Source organism: Nicotiana sylvestris, chromosome 2 (genome assembly GCF_000393655.2).
Source record: "Nicotiana sylvestris chromosome 2, ASM39365v2, whole genome shotgun sequence".
In the NCBI taxonomy this organism is placed as follows: domain Eukaryota; kingdom Viridiplantae; phylum Streptophyta; class Magnoliopsida; order Solanales; family Solanaceae; genus Nicotiana; species Nicotiana sylvestris.
This window is the reverse complement of record NC_091058.1, coordinates 28907951-28928796: the sequence shown is the minus strand read 5'-3', so window position 1 is coordinate 28928796 and position 20846 is coordinate 28907951. Positions and strand designations below refer to the sequence as shown.

The 20846-nt window shown below is 35.4% G+C and overlaps 2 protein-coding genes across 2 annotated transcripts; both read right to left on the bottom strand.

The window, feature by feature from the left end:
• Nucleotides 1-7778: 7778 nt before the first annotated feature.
• On the bottom strand, nt 7779-8165 carry LOC138884079 (uncharacterized). The gene has a single exon (XM_070164823.1). The coding sequence runs from the start codon at nt 8163-8165 to the stop codon at nt 7779-7781; it is 387 nt and encodes a 128-aa protein (XP_070020924.1).
• Nucleotides 8166-8898: 733 nt separating this feature from the next.
• On the bottom strand, nt 8899-14257 carry LOC104210222 (3',5'-bisphosphate nucleotidase AHL-like). Its single transcript, XM_009759064.2, has 3 exons — nt 13752-14257; nt 10587-11274; nt 8899-9440 (listed from the first exon to the last, which is right to left on the bottom strand). The coding sequence occupies exons 1-3, from the start codon at nt 14137-14139 to the stop codon at nt 9137-9139; spliced, it is 1380 nt and encodes a 459-aa protein (XP_009757366.1). The 5' UTR covers nt 14140-14257; the 3' UTR covers nt 8899-9136.
• Nucleotides 14258-20846: the final 6589 nt, after the last annotated feature.

The following is a 20846-nucleotide window of genomic DNA, read 5'->3' as shown; positions in this document are numbered from 1 at the left end:
CTTTCTTTTGATGTTATAGATAAACTGTTTTTTTTTTCATTTCAACAAGTGAGTATTTTTCTTCTTTTCATGAAATATAAAAGTAATTTTTTCATTTTAACAAAAAAAATACTTTTTTTCATGATGTAAAAAAAGTATTTTCTTTCCTTTCAACAAAATGATGTAGTAAAAAATATTTTCTTTCATTTAAACAAAAAAAGTATTTCCTTTTCATGATGTAGAAAAAGTTTTTTTTTTTCATTTCAACAAAATAAATACTTTATTTTCATTTTGTAGAAATGGTAATTTATTTTTTAATAAAAAAGTATTGCCTTTTTAGTTATGGAGCACAAATTTCAACGTTATTTTTTACGTAAAAAATTAGTGGAACACATTAGTTCCTTTGTATTTGTGTGAATTTTTAGAAAAATAATTAACTTCTTGAAGAAAATAGAGTCTTAAAAATGTTGGGTATTTGGGGTGGGGGGGGTGGGCAGAGGCGGAGCATGCATAGGACTTGCGGGTTCGGTCGAACCCAGTAACTTTGATCCAAAACCTATATTTGTCTTAAAAAATTCATTAAATATATATAACTTGTTAATCTAGAATCCAGTAACATAAACAAACTAGAATCTTGAACCCACAAGTTTCAAATTCTGGCTCCACCTCGGGGGAGGGGGAAAGGAGGGGGGAGGGGAGGAGAGCACATGAAACATGCGGACTTGGGGGAAAGGGGTGAGGAGAGTAGCAAAAAAAAATATTTTTCTAAAATGTATTTTCTACTCTGTAACCAAACACTAGAAAATATTTTCCGGAAAAACTTTTCCACTCACCAACCAAACAAGAGAAAATAAGTTATAAAACCACTCATTTTCCATGAAAACATTTTCTGGGATAACATTTTCCATGAAAAATATTTTCCTTCCTACCAAATACACCCTTAATTTCACATTACTAGTATAATAGACAAAAATAAAATATGGTTGAAATGAGTCAAAATAAAGGTTGATTAAGAAACGTATATTTGTAATTCTCTGTATTATAACTTTTATATATGAACTGTCCCCTTCAAATTTGTCCTCAATCTGTTATTGTTCAGATAGTTAAACAATTCTTTTGTACTAATTTTTTAATTATTTGTTAAATTTGGAAACACGTTATGTTACTCTATATCCCCCACCACCACCCAAAAAAAGATGGTGGTTTAGAGTGGAACTCTTTTGAATTTGTTGTGGCCAGAAAAGCCAACTCACATGAAATTGCCCTAATGATACTTCAGTCTTCCTAACTTAATAGTCCGTTTGGCAAAGCTGCAAAAATCAGTTTATTTTGAGATGTGTTTTTTTTCGTAAGTGCTTTCATCAAAAGTACTTTTGGTGAGAAGCAGTTTGTGTTTGGCTAATTAGTTTGAAAATCACTTCTGAGCAGCAATTAGCGTTTGGCCAAACTTTTAAAAATTGCTTCTAAGTGTATTTTTCTCAAAAGCTCCAAAACTGCTTCTACTTCTCCTCAAAAGTACTTTTTTTCCTTCCAAAAGCTTGGCCAAACACCTCAATTTTTGACCAAAAATATTTTTGGCCAAAAAGAAGTTTGGCCAACCAGGCTATTAGTGATGTAACAATACCTGTCATACATTATTGATTTACTATAAATGTGGTAACACCATCTTAAAGGCAGTTTCTTAACGAAGCAAATCCCTAAAAACAATAATTTAATAGACAGAAAACAAGATATATATCAAAAGAGATTTGAATCGGGATAATTTATTTCTGTTTGGGTGTATGAACAAAGTTCCACATTGATAGCTGAAAAGACTGGGAGTTTATATATAAAGTTTAGGAATCTCTTAATGATGTGAGACATTTTGAGAAAAATTGTGCGGGTTTGGCTCAAAGCGGACAATATCACACCATGTTAAGAGTATCTTTGGGCTAGTTTAGTGCAACAACTGGTATCAGAACCCAGTGGCGGACCCATGATTTTGTGCAAGTGGGTTCAATCTTAGAAGTACACAACTTTAGTTGTAAAATAGTAGTTGTCAAGTGGGTTCAAATAAAATATTTATACAAAATTTATACAGCTTTAATCGTAATTTATACATATATACAGTATTATTTTTTGATGAAGCGGGTTCAGTTGAACCCGCTTGCCATCACGTGTGTCCGCCACTATTAGAACTCAGGTTCAGTGGGACGAGTATGGCGATTTGCAGAGACTCAATTTGGAGATACGCACACAAAAAGAAGCTAGTTTTAGTCTGAGGGGAAGATTGTTGGGAGTGCAAACAAAGTCTCAAGCTAGTTTTAGTTCGAAAGGGAAGATTGTTGGGAGTGTAAAGAAAGCCCCATGTTGGTAGCTCAAAAGATTGAGAGTCCACATATAAACTGCATGAATCTCTTAATGGCGTGAAACCTTTTGGAGAAAACCGTTAAGAGTATCTTTGAGCTGGTTTAGCCCAGTAATTTCCTTTATTTGGTTTAAAACTGAGATATAAAAAGAAAAACTTGATAGTTAAGACAATCCAACACCCTAGAAAACACAGGAAACCAAATTAGTTTTTAGTGGATTGATGTATTAACTATTACATTCCCACTTCAAAATCATTATAACAAGTGCAGTTATTTTTTTTATTTTTTATTTTGGAATAGAAGAGAAAGAAAAGGGGGAAAGAAAAAGTTACATTGAGATGTCATCTTCAGCTAGTGAACAAGCTAAAGACCTTTGTTTGGAAGAAACTGCAGGTTATCAATTGGTCAGGAAATTGCTCCAAAAACCCATTGGTACCACACAACAGTAATAAAGGTTTTATAGGAATATAGAATGAGCCCCAAAATTAATACATGTATATACTTATACTTTTGGCTTTGTATCAAACTTAAAGTCAACAGTCGAAACTCTTTTCCCATCATTCCTTTGGCTTTATTATTTGTGTTTTACCACTTGTTTCCTTTTTATAAAAATTTATTAAGATCACATGTAAAACAAACCATATTATCATTGCTTGTTACATACATTTACAATAAAATTCGAGGATGCTACACTTTATCATCTTAAGCTCGATTCAGTAAAACATCGAACAACACTAAATATTTAAAGCATCAGTTTATTTGTTTTGTAAACATCTTAACGCACCGAAGAAGTGTTAAATTTGTGAATTGCAGAAATTGATATGAGAAGAGGAGAAGAATTGAGAAATTTCCACTGTTTTATTAAGCTGCTAACTGCACTGTTACACGTATATATAGTTGCTCCACTAACTGATACAACTAATTGACAGTTGTACAACTAATTCTAAATGACTAACTATAGTTAACTTAACTAACTATGGTTAAGTAATACTATCCTTTATACCCCTCGAGCTAGGAGGTATGAAGTAGGGGTGGGCATATATCGGGTAAAACCGATAACCCGGGCCGTTAATTCTTTATTGGGTTATCGGTATTGGGTTATTGGGTTAACAGTTCGGTAACGGGTTAAATTTTTTTTTATTGGGTTATCGGTTCGGGCTCGGTTTGCATTTTTGTTATTGGGTAAAAACCAATAACCCAATAAGAATGATGTAATTTACTAATTTACCCTTAAGTATATACTAGGGTTATTTATTTTCCTAATTCCCTCTTCACTCTTCACTCTTCCGTCTTCAGTTGTTTGTCTCTCAGTTCTCATTCTTGTTTCCGTCGCAGCCCCCAAGAGTCAAGACGCAAGACTCACCACCAGTTCTCCGCCAGACATCAGTAGATACTGCACAGAAGTGGGAGCGTGCTTTTGTTAAGAAACAACAAAAGTTGGCAGTTTACACGTTCTGGCAGTTTGATTTCTTTGTTTTATATATTGCAAATTTTTTTAGTTGTTTTATGTTATCGGGTAAACCGATAACCGAACCGATAACGATATATAACCGATTAACCGATAACCGATAACCAATATCTTATCGGTTTGGTTATCGGGTTATGATATTTGTAAACCGATAACCGATAGGCAAAACCGATAATGTTCAAAACCGAACCGAACCGACCGATGCCCACCCCTAGTATGAAGATGTTCTTCATTCCTAGCTTAGACACAAGGTAGTCATGCTGAGCCCCCCAAGTCCTTTGGTAAGTAAATCTGTTTGTTGATCAGTTGAAGCAAATAGATAGAGATGAGACCTTGTTGAATCTTCTCGTGGATAAAGTGGCAATCAATGTCTATATGTTTGGTGCACTCATGAAACACAGGGTTTGCAGCAATCTGAAGAGCATATTTGCTATCACAATAGACAGGAATAGAGGAATAGTGAGGAACACCCAACTCTTTGAATAAGCCAAGGAGCCATACCATTTCAGCAACAGTAGAGGCTAGGCTACGATACTCAGCCTCAGCAGAGCTTCGAGAAATAGTAGATTGCTTTTTGGATTTCCAAAGATGATGGAATCACCAAACTTAACAATATAGCTTGTGGCAGACTTTCTAGAAATGGGGCATGCAGCTCAATCCGCATCACAGAAGGCTAACAAAGACTCTAAACAATGAGACTTAAGCAAAATACCCAATCTAGGATAATGTCTAATGTACCAGACTACACGTAAAACAGCATCCATGTGGGACACTTTAGGTTTGTGCATAAATTGGCTAAGGCATTGGACAGCAAACGAAATGTCTGGCCTAGTGACAGCAAGATAAAGCAGCCTGCCCAGAAGCCTTTGATAAGGTCCAGGATCATCAATGAGACCTATATAACCATCAAATTCACAGCTTGTCAACTTCAGATTAGGTTCCATAGGAGAAGCTAAGTTTAGCACCAGACAAACCCAAGTCTGCAATAAGCTCAAGTGAGTATTTCCTCTGATGCATCAAAATCCCCTCAACACTCCTAGCAAACTCAATACCCAAGAAATACTTGAGCTCCTCCAAGTCTTTGATTTTGAAATTCTGCTGCAAATCATCCTTAGTAGCCTGGACCAAGGGTATGTCATCACCAGTGATGAGCATGTCATCGACATACACTAGAACTACCACTATGTGACCATGCAGTCGTTTGGTGAATAAATAATAGTCCAGATGGCTTTGATGAAAGCTTGAGGCAATGAGAGTGGAGGTCAATTTAATATTCCATTGACGGAAAGCTTGTTTAAGACCATAGAGTGATTTATGTAATCTGCAAACCAATGATGTATCTCCAGGCTTACTGAAACCCTGTGGCAGATTCATATAGACCTTCTCAGTGAGATCACCTTGTAAGAAAGCATTGTACAGATTCATTTGATGAATGATCCAATGACTAGAAGCAGCTAAGGAAAGAACACTTCGAACAATCACCATTTTAACTACAGGAGAGAATGTCTCCTTGTAATCCAGTCCTTCCTTCTGATTGAAATTCTTAGCTACAAGCCTTGCCTTAAACCTCTCCACTTCTCCAGAAGCCTTATACTTGATCTTATAGACTCATTTGCATCTTATAAGTTTCTTACCTAGTGGCAATGGAACCAACTCCCAGGTATTGTTGTCTTCCAAGGCCTTGATTTCAGTCTGCATAGCCTCAACCCAACGTTTGTCTTTTGCTACCTCATGAAAAGTGGTTAGTTCAACCTTATTGGAAAATTGAGAAAGATAATTGTGGTACTTAGTGGAGATATGATCATATCCAATAACATCAAACAAAGGATACATGCAATTGTTGGACTGTCCTTGCTTGTCTGGTCTCACATAATCACTAAGCCATATATGTGGCCTAGATACTCGAGTGGATTTCCTAGCAATGTTTTGTTGGTGCAATGGGCACAGTGGATTCATTAACAGGCAAAACTTCTTCTGGAGTTGGCATGGATCTAGTGTCTAGCAAAGAAATAGAATCAGGAGAAGGAACAAGACAATGCACATGAGGAATGTTCACCATAGGTGCATGTACATCTAAAGGAACAAGGTAAGAAAGTATCTCCTGCCCTGGTTGGACTGACAGTATTGAAGTACATGTTTTCAGTAGCAATCTCAGGATTATGGAAAGGAAAGGCATCTTCATAAAAAATCACATCCCTGCTGATAAACAAAGTATTGTACTCAATGTTCAGCAGTCTATATCCCTTCTGATTTACAGTATACCCAAGTAGAACACACTTTACTGCTCGGGGCTGAAACTTATGATACTTAGGCAGAGTTGAGGCAAAGCAAATGCAATCAATGACTCTCATATGAGAAAGAGAGGGCTGCCTCTGGCACAATAATTCAAATGGTGATTTGTTACCAAGAACAGTAGAAGGGATCATGTTGATTATGTAGACAACTAACTCAATACACTCCCCCCGGAATTTAGTAGGTAGATGACCTTGAAATTTGATTGCTCTGGCTGTCTCCAAGATGTGTCTATGTCTTCTTTCAACCACCCCATTTTGTTGTGGGGTATAGGAACACGCGCTTTGATGCAAAATGCCATACTATTAAAACAGGTCTCTACAAGTTGTGTTAAAGAACTCACTACTATTGTCAGATCGGAACATTTTAATTACTTTGCCAAATTGAGTCTGAATCATAGTAATGAAATTCTTGAGCAAAAGAATCACATCAGATTTAAGCCTCATAAGAAATACCCAAGTCCATCTTGTATAGTCATCAACTAAGGTAAGAAAAAACTTCATTTCATTATGAGTAGATGTCTTATAGGGTACTCATACATCCATGTGAATCAATTGAAAACTACTTACACTTCTACTATGGCTAACTGGAAAAGGTACTCTAGTTTGCGTTGCTAAAGGACAAATCTCACACTTATGTAAAGCTTCACATCTACTGAAAGTGGACATTATTCTAATGACTTGCATAGGCACATGCCCCAGCCTTTTATGCCAAATGTCCCCAACTTCCTTTGCTACTACTGTGAATGCTTGATAAGTCCTCCATTTCTCTTGTTTAGTTGCATAAAGCATTGTGTATAGACCATCCTCTTCTCTACCAATCTCTCTCACCTTCCCAGATAAGAGATTCTGAAAGACAAAGAATGTGGGAAAGAAAGATACAAAGCAGTTCATGTCTTTTGTCACCTTTGACACATACAAAAGATTGAACTTAAATGAAGGTACACAAAGAACATTCTTGATTGTGTCACCTCCTTTTAACTGACAATCCCCAACATGTGTGACCTTAGCCGAGTCTCCTATAGGCATTTGTACTTGACCTCCATTACCTACTGACATCCCATTATCCAATAAGTTTTTATCCCCTATCATATAATTTGTAGCACCTGTGTCCACAATCTATTTAAGAATGTTAACATTGCAACAGAAAAGATTACCTGCCATTGCTGCTACATTCTGAGTAGTCATTTCCCCAAAGGAGGAGTTGTTCAACATTTGCAAAATTTGAGCATACTGCTCCTGAGTGAAAATCCGTGGCTGCCTTGTAGCTCTATGCTCAACATTCTATGTGTTGCTGCCTTGTAGTTGTACTGTATTCACTTTCCTCTTAGACTTAAAGTTTGTGGGATAACCAACTATTTTATAACAATTCTCCTTCAAATGTCCTGTTTTGTTGCAGTAGTCACACTTCATGAGTTTATAGCAACCATCTCTAGTGTGCCCCTTCATCTTACAGAAATCACACTCCAACTCATAATTTCTCTTCTGTTTGGGTCTAGCTTGAGTTGAACATAGCGGTAGGTTCATTATGATTAGGCATTCCAAAACTGTTCCATGTCATCATCCTACAACTTTCATCTTGAACTACCATTGCGTAAGCTTGGTTAATGGTTGGGACTGTGGGCATCATGAGTATTTGGATTCTAGCTTGTTCAAAACTATTATTTAGTCCCTTAGAAATTATAATAGGCGTTAGAATTGCAATTGTTCAACATAATCTTTAGCAGGTGGTGGTGGCGTAATTGAATTGTATTCAGCCCATAGATCAGACAATTTAGTAAAATAAACTGATACTAATGAAACTCCTTGAGTAGAAGTAAAAATTTCTTTGTGCAAATAGTAAAGTCTAGATGTATTCACTTTGTCAAAACGTTCTTTAAGCTGTGTCCAAATTGTTTGTGCATTTTCAGAAAAGAGAACTCCCGTTAACAAATGCTGACTTACATTGCTCATCAACCATGAGGTCACAATCACATTATAGCGGTCCCATTGATGTGCTAATGCTGGTCCAAAATCTGCTTTGGAAGTGGATCCATCAACTAAGCACAATTTGTTCTTCCCTAGCAATGCTACTTTCATTGCTCGATTTCAAATTGTGTAGTTGTCCATTCCAGTTAACAATAGACCCACTGTCATCGATCCTGGTCCATCAGACGGATGGAGATATAATGGATGATTATGATCGAGAATTATCGCTCCGCCGCTGGTCACACATGTTCCGGCATCCGTGCTACTCGATTCATCATCAATTGCCATGGAATTTGCACAAACAAAATCAATTAGGGCTCATAGAAAAATATCGCAAAAACAGAGTCAAAACCACAGAAATAGAGTCGATTCTCTCGATTTCCTCTTTAATTGCACTAAGATATCTCTAGAATCACTCGATTGATGGATCTGATACCATGTTAAATCTGTGAATTACAGAAACTGAAATGAGAAGAAGAGAAGAACGATTGAGAAATTTTCACTGTTTCATTAAGCTGCTAACTACACTGTTACGCGTATATATAGTTGCTCTATTAACCGATACAACTAATTGACAGCTGTACAACTAACTCTAAGTGACTAACTATAGTTAACTTAACTAACTATAGCTAAGTAATACTATCCTTTACAAGAAGTAGCAGCAACAAGGAGGAGGAGGAGGAAGAAAGAGGAAGATGTGCAGGGTTATATTTGGCAGCCAGGTGCACTAAGTCGCCCTATGCACGGGGTCCCCCTTCATGAAGGGTTATAGTTGCAATTTTTTTTATTTTCCTGTCTAGACCTGGCCCAGTTAAAAATTTCCTTCCACGCGGTCCTTGAGAGATATTCAGGAAATCCACTCACATGATTCAAAAGATTAATATAATATCTTGGAATTTCCTTCAGAGAAATCAATCTGCCTAAAAGTTGATTTTACTGTACAGAATGAATTCATGGTTCATCAATCAGTACCCAAAGTTGCAGTATAATGCTATGATTTATTTATATTTGCAACTGACGAGCCTTATGCACAACATTTGACAACATTTGGGCTGAACAGTTTTTGAGTAACATACAGTAGGTTAAAGGCTAGAGGAGTTCCAGCTAGCATCTACAGCCTGGATAATCTTTTCGTGTAGTTTTGCTCCAGCGCAAGCAATTATACCTCGATCAAGTCCTTCTAAGTATACGCCTTTGGAGAAGTCTAGTGGCTGCCCTCCTGCATCTGTCACCATACCACCGGCTTCTTCAATGATAAGAACACCAGCTGCATGATCCCATATTTTTTCCTTGTAACCAGCACTCGCAAATTTCATGAATATCTCAGCATCTCCTCGAGCTATGGCTGCATACTTCACCATGCTATATACACGTAATGGCTGGTTCCTGCATAAGAGACATCTGAATGCGTGAAAATAGTACTTAAAGATGCAGAGTAATTATCAGTGAACACATCTGCAGCTGTCATGGGTAAAGAGTAACAGGAAATAGAGTAAAACTGCTCAGAGAACTAGAAAGCGATCGTAAATATAGGACCTTGAAAGCTTTGAGCGCAGTATTATCAAAGGCTCAATTGAGGCGCGCTTAAGCCCAGAAGCTCAGGGTAGGCGCTTTGCCTCACCTAGATTGTGCTTCGGTGTTGGCAAGGCACTAAGACGTGTGCCTCATTTCCCATAAGTTCTATCTTGACTAGAGCGGTGTGAGCACGTGATTTTTGCCTCACAAGAACTACTCCAAAAGAAATCATAAATAATTTTTCTTTATAATTTATGTGGCATTTTTGGATAATTGTTTGTGTTTTGTCCGTAAATGTTTACCTTGTTATAGTTAATTGAAAAATAAAATAGGAATACATGCTGCATGCATATCTAGGATTTAAATATGCATTTAAGAATTAATTAAATTTATTTGGCTCAAAAAGGAAAATCATAAAAATATGCGTGTTATTCTATTTGTTGTCGTTGTGTGATTTTATTTTAAGATTTTAATTTGTGTGTCAATTGTTGTAAGTATTAATTAATATTAGTGTTAGTTTTATTTTGATTTTACAAATTAATTAGGAATTGTATTTGAATTAGAAAATTGAAGAAGGAAAAGGGAAAAGAGTGCAAAAAATTGAAGAAAATATCGGATCTGGGCCATTTTAATTGACAAAAGAGCAGGCCCAATGTGTGTAATACCCAGTCCAGGACCAGGTCTCTCATCCGTCTCCCAAACGACGTCGTTTGGATATATTCGACCAGGTCATAATACTAAACAATAGATATGATTGGCAAAAAGATATATGAATTGTGAAAGAAATTATTCTGAATGAAGTTGTTATTTTTTTCTTGCATAACATATAATATATTAACTTTTATTGGTGCGCCTTTTTAAACTAAAGTCCATATTTTAATTACGATTTGTGCTTAATGCCTCAATAGACCTAGAATGCTTTTCAACGCTTTTCGCCTTTGACAACACTATTTGTGTGTTGTCTTTAAGTCAAGGAGATTTGCTTTGGAGTACAAGAGAGAATTTGGTTATACTTACCTAAGTCCAACACTATGGGCCAGTCCTGCTGTGAATGAATGGCTTGAATTTGCCTTCTCAACGGGTTCACAAAAGGTAGCCAATGCTGGATTATCTATGGAGGAGACTTTGATTTGCTTTGCAGAGTTTGGCCACACAAAGTTCTTTTCTCCATAGAGTAATGGTTGCATCCAAGCCTTGCCGCCACCTTTCCTTGCATAAAGTACAGAACCTTTATCCCCAGATACAGATGTTTGGGAGGTCAACCTAGATAAGATTCTCCGATAACCATTTTGATAACTAAGCCATTCCTTCTTCATAGGGTAATTTGGGCACCCGAGAACCCCAAGCACAGGTTCTCCATCTTCTATCAATGCCAAAGCAATGGCATATTGATCTCCACGCACAAAACCCAATGTGCCATCAACAGGATCCAGTACCCAAAACTTGCTACCTCTAGCGCCGGCCAAGCTGCACCGACTTATGGCCGCAAGAACAGCTTTCGCATCAAGATCAGTACCAGGACCTTTCAGTCCAAAACGGGGTGCATCTGCTAGACATTCATTCACGGTTCTTACTACTGCTTCTAACAGGCCAACTGCGCTAGCCTTGGAAAGAACTTCCACATCTTCTTCAGCAACAATAGAGACATTCTCACTGCCAAAAGCCTCGGACAGAACCCAGCTGACAATTGCTTGGACACTCCAATCTAACAACATCAAGATTAGCTGATTTTAGCATTTTGAGTACAAAAAGAAGATGTTGCAGTTTTGATGAAGAAGACGGCTACTGCACCATCACCTTGGAAATACACTCTTGAAGTGTTTCAAAAAGCTTATGACAGAAAACCAGAGCGTGCAATCAGCAACTGAAGCCTAATATTTTTAGGTTTGAAATATAAATTCAACTGACCACGTTGGACTACATTGCAGCTTATATTACATGGATACTTAATTTGTTTTGATGTACCAGTCATATGCAGAAAACAGCCAAAAAAAAAAAGGAATATGATCATATGCATTTATTCATGGATTTAATTTAATAACAAAATGATACTCGATGAGTATCGCACAAAATTTTTCTTGTTTCTCTTTGGCTCTTGCTGTTATCTGTTGACATACATATTTGGATGAAGCAGCCACTCACCACAGAGAAAGTCATCAATGAACTTGCGAAACAAAGTTACTATCTTTAGCTCGATAACTGTTTTATGCTTTGTTAAAAGTCTACAAGTTGTAGAACATACGATTGGTACATATTACCTAATGCACTATGTTGTCTTGATACATTTCAAGCTCTAAACCAATATACTTGAGATTAGAATGGGTTAGTAAGCTTTGCAGCTTTGGCTGGACTCCAAGCAAACAGACCATTTGGCTTGCTCTAACTTTCAGACAACTCCCATAGCAGTATAGAAAATCAAAAAAAGTATGTTCCATTTCACCAGGAGAAAACACTGTTTGGCTAGATCTCCAAATAATAATAAATACAATTCAATAGCAGTTCAACTATGATCCTGAGCTGAGTTAAAAACAGTCACTAAATCGATGTGTCTCTTACCGTTACCATCAATTGAGAAAATGATACCGGAAAGTCATTTCTTTTTACCATAATACATATGTAGCAATAGTTTTCATGAAATAGACCATCAAACTGTAACCATGCCAAAGTAATCCTCAACAATTTGCACAATTTTACCGCAAATTCGACACTAAAAATCAACCTACACCTATGCTCTATTGATTAGTATTTTTTCCCAGTCTCAAATGAGCCAAAATACTGTTATCTTCTTTAAGCACTATATCCAAAAGGTTGCACCATTTAGTCATAATTAAGATGCTAAATGTCACTACAGAAAGTCACATGGCTTCCTGGCCACTTAAACTTGTATCGGTTTGTAAAGCCGATTTATGAACTTATATTTTTCTCATTTGAACACTTCAACTTGACGGAATTAATACTAATAAACAATTTCTGTTGAACATGTTCGTCAATCGCTCTAACATGAATGTCATGTTACATGTTTGGTCTTTATTATATGACATGTGGATTTGTGGGTCCTATATTATTAGAAAAAAAAATAATCTTTAAAATTTTTAATTTCTTTTTCGTTCTCTTTTTTTCTCCACCATACACAGCCTATCCAACAACTCTAAACCTCAGCCATTTTCAACCACCATCATCTTCTTCCTCCTATAAGAAAGCTTCGTCCAAACTCCAAACCTCACCAATATACAATGGGACAGGGATAGTCCCTCCCGAGAACTACTCGACTTTGATTTCAAACCCTGCCCTCCTCATATTGACGGCTTCTTCGCTAAGCCCCACCTGCAAACCCTAGATTTCCCCAAAACAGCTCCAGTCTGATCTGGAAGAGCTCAGTGACGGCCAAGAAGAACCAGATGATAATGATGCTAATGAATCGGATAGCCGGTCTTACATTTCTTTTTCCAGTAAATCAACGCATAACAATTTGGACTATTTTTAGATTTGTGCTTGCCATCCTTGTGCATGAGCCATTTAGTGAATGGGGAAGAGAAAGAGAAAAAGAAACGGGAGGGGGTAAAGTAGGATAGAAAATGAAAAACGTTTACAGGACGGGGGAGTTGCTTGAGAAGATGAGAGAGGTGGGAGGGGAGGGGAAAAGAGAAGGGGAGAGAGAAAGATCTTTTTTTTTTCCCTTTCTTATTTATATTTTATTCTATTTCGAATATTTTTTTAATAAAAATAAAATTATTCACGCGCTTTGACAGCGTGATTTGCACACAATTTAGCCATGTAAGTTGTGTCACTTCTACATAGGCTTGGCCAATGGTCAAATGTGTTTATTAGTATTCATTCCGTCAAGTTGAAGTGTTCAAATGGGAAAAAAAATAAGTTCATATATCGGCTTTACAAACCGATACAAGTTTAAGTGGCCAAGAAGTCATTACGCCTACTTAAAATTCATTTTCAACTATTTATCAAAGAATCCAAATCAACAACACCCAAAACGATTACTTAAAATACACAATCTTTTCCCTTTTCCCAAATTCATCTCTACAACTCAATTCCAAAGTACAGTCCTAGAATTGCCCAAAAGCCCATTTCAAATAAATAAAATAAAAACGTGACAACACAAGATAAAAGGATAAGACAGGCCTAATTACAAGTTAGCAAAAAGCATAAGAATGGAAAAAGAATTACCAGCAATTGTGACAGGGGAATTATCTTCCTTAGAATGGACTTGTTCAAAGGATTTAGAAAGCAAATTATCTTGAAGTCTCTGACAAAGCAAGCAAGCCATATGTACAGCTCTTACAGCAATTTCCAGTTCTTTACAATACCCATCTGGAATATCAATTGAGCTAACTTCCAATTTACAATCTTCATCCATTTCCGATAGAAAACTGGTTTTACTACACTGAGCAAGAGATATTTTGTCAGTGAAACCCAAGTGGGAATTTTTCTTGGAAGAGAAAGAGAGAGTTCCTAGTATTTGGGTTTTGGGAAAAACATCATTAGACTTCCTAGAATGGAACAAAGTATGTGGGACTTTGATTGGAAAGCTAGTAGTAGTACAAGTACAAGACATAATTGTTGGGATTTTTATAGATCAAGAAAGTAACACGCAGCCACTGTCTCATTCGCTAAGCGCAGAGCATGTATGTGGTGAATTTTTTGGTTTCAATGATTAGTCTTGAATAATAATGACTTTTTTAGTGGACTCAAATTGCTTATATATATAGTCATAGACTCCTGAGGCCCGAGGCGTTTGAGATCACATCAACAGAGCCCCACCCCCACCCCACCAAACAAAGTTTTAAAAGACATTTATGAGAATATCTTTAGAATTAAATTTAATAATATTTCATTTTGAACAAGGAATTTAATATTTCCTTTGTTCCAATTTATGTGAACCTGTTTGATTAGGCACGAAGTTTAAGAAAGAATGAAGACTTTTCGAATTTGTGATCCTAAATAAGTTAAAAAGGGGTCCTGAGTATTTGTGTGGTTATAAAAGCTTCTTATTAAGGGTAAAATTGGAAGTTAAAGCTAAACTGTTTCTAAATATAGAAAGGGGTCATTCTTTTTGGAACGGATCAAAAAGGAAATAAATTCACATAGACTAAAACGGAGGGAGTATCTTTTATATGTCCTTTTTTGCCCCTTCCCCATCTCATTTCCTGAAAAAATTTATTTGGTGTGTGAAATCTCTTTTTTTTTTTTTGCCTTACAATTTTGTGGATCAGAAAGAGTAATGGTTCCTTATAAGTATTAGTATATATTCCTTTTTACACCACGGCAGGAAAACCTATTCTTTATTGGTCACAAGTCGCAGCATCATAGATTTGTCAGTAAGAACTAACAAGGTCTGCGTTTGATAAAGCCTGTGATTTCTTTGGGTTGTCCCCTCGGTCAGTGATACTAATTTTGTTAATCATTTATCTTTTTTACATATTCTTTTATATTGTGAGCAAATGAAATACGTGTTGGGTTTAAGCTTGTTAGAGCTTAAAAATAGAGTGAATGAGAAATGAAGAAAAAGTCAAATTTTGTATCTCTCTTTGACTAAGGGACATTGTCCTATATTGGAGGAGAAAAAGAGTTTTGAAGGGTATATGTACAATTGCACGTTATCTAACACTTAAAGAGTTGAGAAGAATGTATGTCTCGCTCTGTCGTCGTCGCTTGTGATTTGCTACCAATCTTTGAGTTTGTTGGTCATTGGGGTTTGAAATACCGCTACACCAGTGAAGGTAATCCGTTCTATCTCGGGAAAAAATAATCCTAAACTTCGGGTACTAGGAGGGGATTAAGTTCCTCAAGAGAACACTGTAAATTCAGTGGGTTCGGATTAATTTATGTTCTTCTACATTTTTAGTTTTTATAATGCTACTGATTTTTTAATATGTTTTCGAATACATATTACAAACAAGCTTAAGGAACTTAATCCTTTTTTGTTTTCTGTATTCATCTTATATTCTGTTTGTGCGAGACTAAATTCTAGTACATTCTACTCTCATTTTGGACTTCGAATTTTCTACTCCCTGGTTGAGATTAAAGTCCTTGGGACTTTCTACTTAATTACGAGATTAAAATCTTTGTGATTTTCTACTCGTTGTGTATTCGGTTTGAAGATATAAAATCTTCATCATGGTATGTTATCTGTTTCTGTTAAAGTTTATTCAGTTCAAATATTTTAAATACTTCACCATTAATTAGTTTTGTTTCTGTTTTGTGAGTAACATAAATGACAGAAACAGGAACCCTTGTGGTTGGCTCTACGAGCGATGTTGCTACTTCCAGTCGTTTTGTGCCGCCATCCGCTCCGGCGAAAAAGCCCAAATTTTTTTCGGGATTGATTTCAAATGCTGGCAACAAAAAATGTTCTTCTATTTGACTACTTTGTGTCTACAGAAGTTCATCAAGGAGGATGTTCCGGTTCTGCCGGAATCAGCTCTTGAAAATGAACGTTTCATTGTGACTGAGGCCTGGAAGCACTTAGATTTCTTATGCAAAAATTACATTATAGTAATGTGGAAACTTCAAAAGAAATATGGGATGCATTGGGAAAGAAGTATAAAATCGAGGATGCCGGTTTAAAGAAGTTTGTTGCAGCCAAATTTTAGGATTATAAGATAGTAGACAACAAACTTGTCATTACACAAGTTCAAGAGCTAGAAGTTATAATTCATGATCTCCTTGTAGAAGGTATAATCCAAATTAATGCTTCTGTTGAAAGTATTAATTTTTTTACTAATTACAAATTTTTCATTGAAGTTTTGGTCATCAATGAGTCATTTCAAGTTGCAGCAATGATTGAGAATGTAAGCACGTGATTTTTGCCCTATATGAGAATTACTCCCAAAAAATTCCAAAAAATAAAATAATTTTTTAATTGTTTGCAATTGTTGTGAATTTTGTGTTATTTTTCTTGTATTGTTTGCATTTTTGTCTGTGCATGTTTATTTGCTAAATTAATTTTAAAAAAAATACAAAAATACGTCGCATTTGCGTTTAGGATTTAAGTTCACAATTATAAGTAATTGAGTTTGTTTTACAAGAATGAAAATTACAAAAATAGGCATCTTTTGCATTTTTAGCATTTAATATCCAAATTGTGTGATTTTATTTTATTGATGTTTAATTTCGGGTGATAATTATTATTAGAAGTTATTTAGTATTTTAAGATAATTTTGGTTTTTATAATTTAATTTCATACATTTTAGTTTTATCAATAAGTGAAAGAAAAGAGAACAAAAAATAGAAGAAGACCGGATTGGGCCTTTTCTTCAATTTTAAACCACAAGCCCAAAGAGTTTTCCCCATGACCCGGTCTATTTCAACCCAGGTCGACCCGGTCTGCCCCATAACCCAACGACCCCACCCCTATCTTCCCATTTTTTTCATTTTTCACTCCAAAAACCCCAACACCTAAAGCTACCCCCCCCCCCTTTCTTCTTCTCCATTTTCTCCAAGCTCATCCATGGCTGCCCCCTCAAGCTCGTCCATGGCTTTTCCTTGTCGACACACACACACTCACACACGCAGAGTTGCTCGTCGACCACCCTGGATGCTCCTTCTTCTTCGTCCAACAACCTCCGCCCCTATCCGCCATTGACGAGCTTGTCAAACTCCCATGGCTGGCTCGTCTTCATCTTCTTCTTCACTTCTACACCAAACCACCACCATCTACGCCAAGAAACACAGCCACACACAGTCGTCATGGCTGCTGCGTCTGCTGCTGCCCGTCGCTGCTGCGTCTCCGCCGCTGCTGCGTCTGCTGCTGCTGCTCCGCCACTGCTGTGTCTGTTGTTGCCCGTCGATGATGCTGCTATGCCACTGCTGCGTCTGCTGCTGCCCGTCGATGATGCTGCTACGCCACTGCTGCATTTGCTGCTCCTTCTGCTACTTCGTCGTCGTCTCCTTTAGTCGAACGACCCATCGTCGACACTGCCCAGTCGACCTCCAGCTGCCTCGTCGAGCTCCATGTTCAGCAGTAGCAGTTGCTACTGCTTCACCTCATCCTCACCGTCACTGCTTCGTCTTCAAACGACACCAAACATTCAAGTTCTTCGTTTGTCCGTTCGTGATCGTCTTCGGCGTCAAATGGTTTTGGTGCGATATTTGTTTCTGGGCAGATTTGTTTTCGTTCGAGTTCATCATCATTCCGATCCGGTTAGTTGGTTTAAGTTTCGTTCCCGTCCGTAATTTGTTTGATATTTTTCGGATTTGAAATCAAATATGTTTGATATTAATTTCATGTTCATCGTTTTTTTTTTATTTTTCAGTTTGTTTTCATTCATTTTTTCTTGTTTATTTTTAGGTAGAAATTGATTAGCTTAATTTTAATGTTGCTAGATTTAAGTTGAAAATTCAATTAATTATTTTTCAGTTTATTTTATTAATTTAAAAGGATTTAATTTTAATATAGAAGAGTGTTAGTTTAAATCGCTTGAATCCGTTGTTTGTTGTTTAAAATAGATTTAATTCGTGTTCATTTTGTTTGAAGTTCGTTTTTTTCAGTAATTTAATGTGCAGTTATGTTTTGGTTTTTAATTTTTTTGATTCAATGTATCTTTGTTATAATTTTGTTGGATTCAATTTAAAAAGATCAATTGATTATTTGAAGTTTAGTGATTTGAATATGTTTATTTGTTTTGTTTAAGCTTAATTCGAGTTTAATTCGAATTTGAATAAAACTTGCTTGCTTGTTGTTGTTGAATCTTTTCATTTATGTCCATACTTTGTTTGATTGTTCTTGAATCCGAAATTAGTATAAGTTTGATTTTCTTGTTTGTTGTTTATCATTTTGATTATTTTTTTCAGTTTGTTTCATGATCTTGTTTAGTTTAATATAGAAATTGTTGGTTGTAATGTTGTTAGATTTAATTTTAAGTTCAAATGATTATTGAATTTAGAAATCTGAATATACTTGTTTGTTGTTGTTGTTGTTGAATCTGAAAGTAGGTTTGTTTGTTGTTAAAAAATATTGTTCAATCAAAATAATTTTAGTTGTTTCTTTGAATTTGTTGTTGAAAATTATTTAGAAATTGGTCATATTTGTTGTATTTTGGTTGAAATTAATTAGGTGAATTGATTATAGCTGATGGGGGTAGTTTGGTAATTTGCAGTACGTTTAGGGGTAAAATGGTAATTTCAGTAAGGTTAGAGGGGTATTTTTGGAATTAAAATTCTGAACAATTATTTATTTTGAGTGCTCTGTCAATTAGGATTAAAATAATATTAAAATAATCAAGCATAGGGGACAAGACATAATGGGGGGGGGAATAATGTATTTGTTTAATGTAAGCATGGGGAACAAGACATAGTGGGATTGCGGGGCTCAAAAAAAGTTGATTAAATAAATAATAATTGTATTTTTTATGTAGTAGTGGGTTTGGTAAGAGAAAGTGATTGTTTTTATTATTTGATTAATTGATTAAAGAGTTTGGGGATGAGAGATAAATAAGATGGACTTGATCAGATTTTTAGAGGGGGAGAGATAGAGAGGAAAAAAAGGGCTGAAGATTGAAGAGAGAGAAAGAAAAATTCCGAAAAATATTAAAACTTTCAAAAAAGAAAAAGAAAAAAATACAAATAAAAAAAGAGCTGGAAATTAAAAGAGAGAGTAGTATACACCTGATAAATATTCTGATATATAGGTTTAGAAATTAAGAGTTAAACATTAATTAGTCTTTCAAATCTGAAAAGATTCTCTTGGCTTCTGTCCGTTGTTTGTTGTCGGTGTTTTTGGATTTATCTTGATTTTCAAATCTGTCACTGGGATTTCTGTTGACTGGATTGCTGGTTATTATTGCTATTGTTGTGTTACGTACTACGTTGCTGACTTTCTTCTTCTTATATTGGCAATACAAGGTACACAACTGTAATTTTGGCATTTTGTAAGCTGAAATGAAGAATGGAATTTTAAATTTTTAATTTAGCTTTTTCTTTTTTTATTAATTGTATTTAGGTTATTTCATGTATTATTACTCTATAAATCGCCGTCGTTTTGCATAATTAGACATATTGTAGCGATATATTAAATAATGCTTTGCTTTAACCTGATTATTAGGTAGTATATATTTAAGCATGTTCATTACTGATTAAACTGTCTAATAATTAGAATGAGAAGAAAATAACGAAAAAATGACTTTATTAAATCAGTTTGGCAAAATTGATTAAGTTCACTATTTATAAGGGTTTTAGTATCGCCAACATTAAGTTAATCGAAATCATGTAGCTAAATTTAGTTAAAACATGAATTTAAATTAATTTTGCGAATCAAGTATTAGGACATGATTTGAATTAAAACAAGGTTAGTTAAGGTTAAATTAATTAAATTTTAGAAATACGCATTAGTAATCAAGATTGTTTCTAATTTTCAGTAGTTGTAAATAATTAATTTCAATAGCTCAAGTCATCTAACAATATGATTTTAATCCGGTTATGGGATAATTAGTTTCTTTTAAAAAATTATTTGACAATTCCATATTGTATTTATAATTACAATTTTAGTAATATTTCTTTCCACTAATATTTGTTTTAAACTAGTATTTAATATGTTATTTTTAAGTATATAAAGATTGATTTTATATTTATAGACAAAAATAAAAAAAATGTAGTCATTTTAGGATATTCATAAAATAAGGGAGGATTTCGCTAAAAAATAAATAATATAAACAATACAAAAAAAATTCCAGGGTCCTCCAATCTTATTTATTTTTTTAAAATACTTAGATTCTGGGATGAGTCGTTTAGTAAATTTCACGGTCCTACCAAAAAGTATAACAACGCATAGTCTTTAGGCGCGTATTTAATAAGGGTATTTTCTTAAACATGGGTGTGCATTTATGTAACCCAAATCCCAATCTTGGCGGAGTCAAAATGCGTCAACAAATCACATGTACACTGGTTATGACGTGGTTCGAGATGGATTTTCACGACGTTGCAATTCTTGTATAAAATAATAATAATAATAATGATAAAAGCGGGTCAAAGTCAAATTTACATATAAGTCCTTAATTGTTAAGAAAAAAATCAGATAAATAAGCCAAATATAATAGTTGAGCGACCGTGCTAGAACCACGGAATTCGGGAATGCCTAACACCTTCTCCTGGGTTAACAGAATTCCTTATCCGGATTTCTGATTCGCGGACTGTTAAACAGAGTCATTCTTTTCCTCGATTCGGGATTCAACCGGTGACTTGGGACACCATAAATCTCCCAAGTGGCGACTCTGAAATAAATAAACAAATCCCATTTCGATTGTCTTTAATTGAAAAAAACTCCCT

What these genes read in the sequence shown, in the direction of transcription:
- LOC138884079 (XM_070164823.1), bottom strand. Translation starts at nt 8,165, where the DNA reads ATGAAAGTAGCATTGCTAGGGAAGAACAAATTGTGCTTAGTTGATGGA.
- LOC104210222 (XM_009759064.2), bottom strand. Translation starts at nt 14,139, where the DNA reads ATGTCTTGTACTTGTACTACTACTAGCTTTCCAATCAAAGTCCCACAT. An exon ending in TTCCCCTGTCACAATTGCTG is followed by an intron (nt 11,275 to 13,751) that starts GTAATTCTTTTT and finishes TGATGTTGTTAG; the next exon opens with ATTGGAGTGTCCAAGCAATT. An exon ending in GCCCATAGTGTTGGACTTAG is followed by an intron (nt 9,441 to 10,586) that starts GTAAGTATAACC and finishes TCTCTTATGCAG; the next exon opens with GAACCAGCCATTACGTGTAT.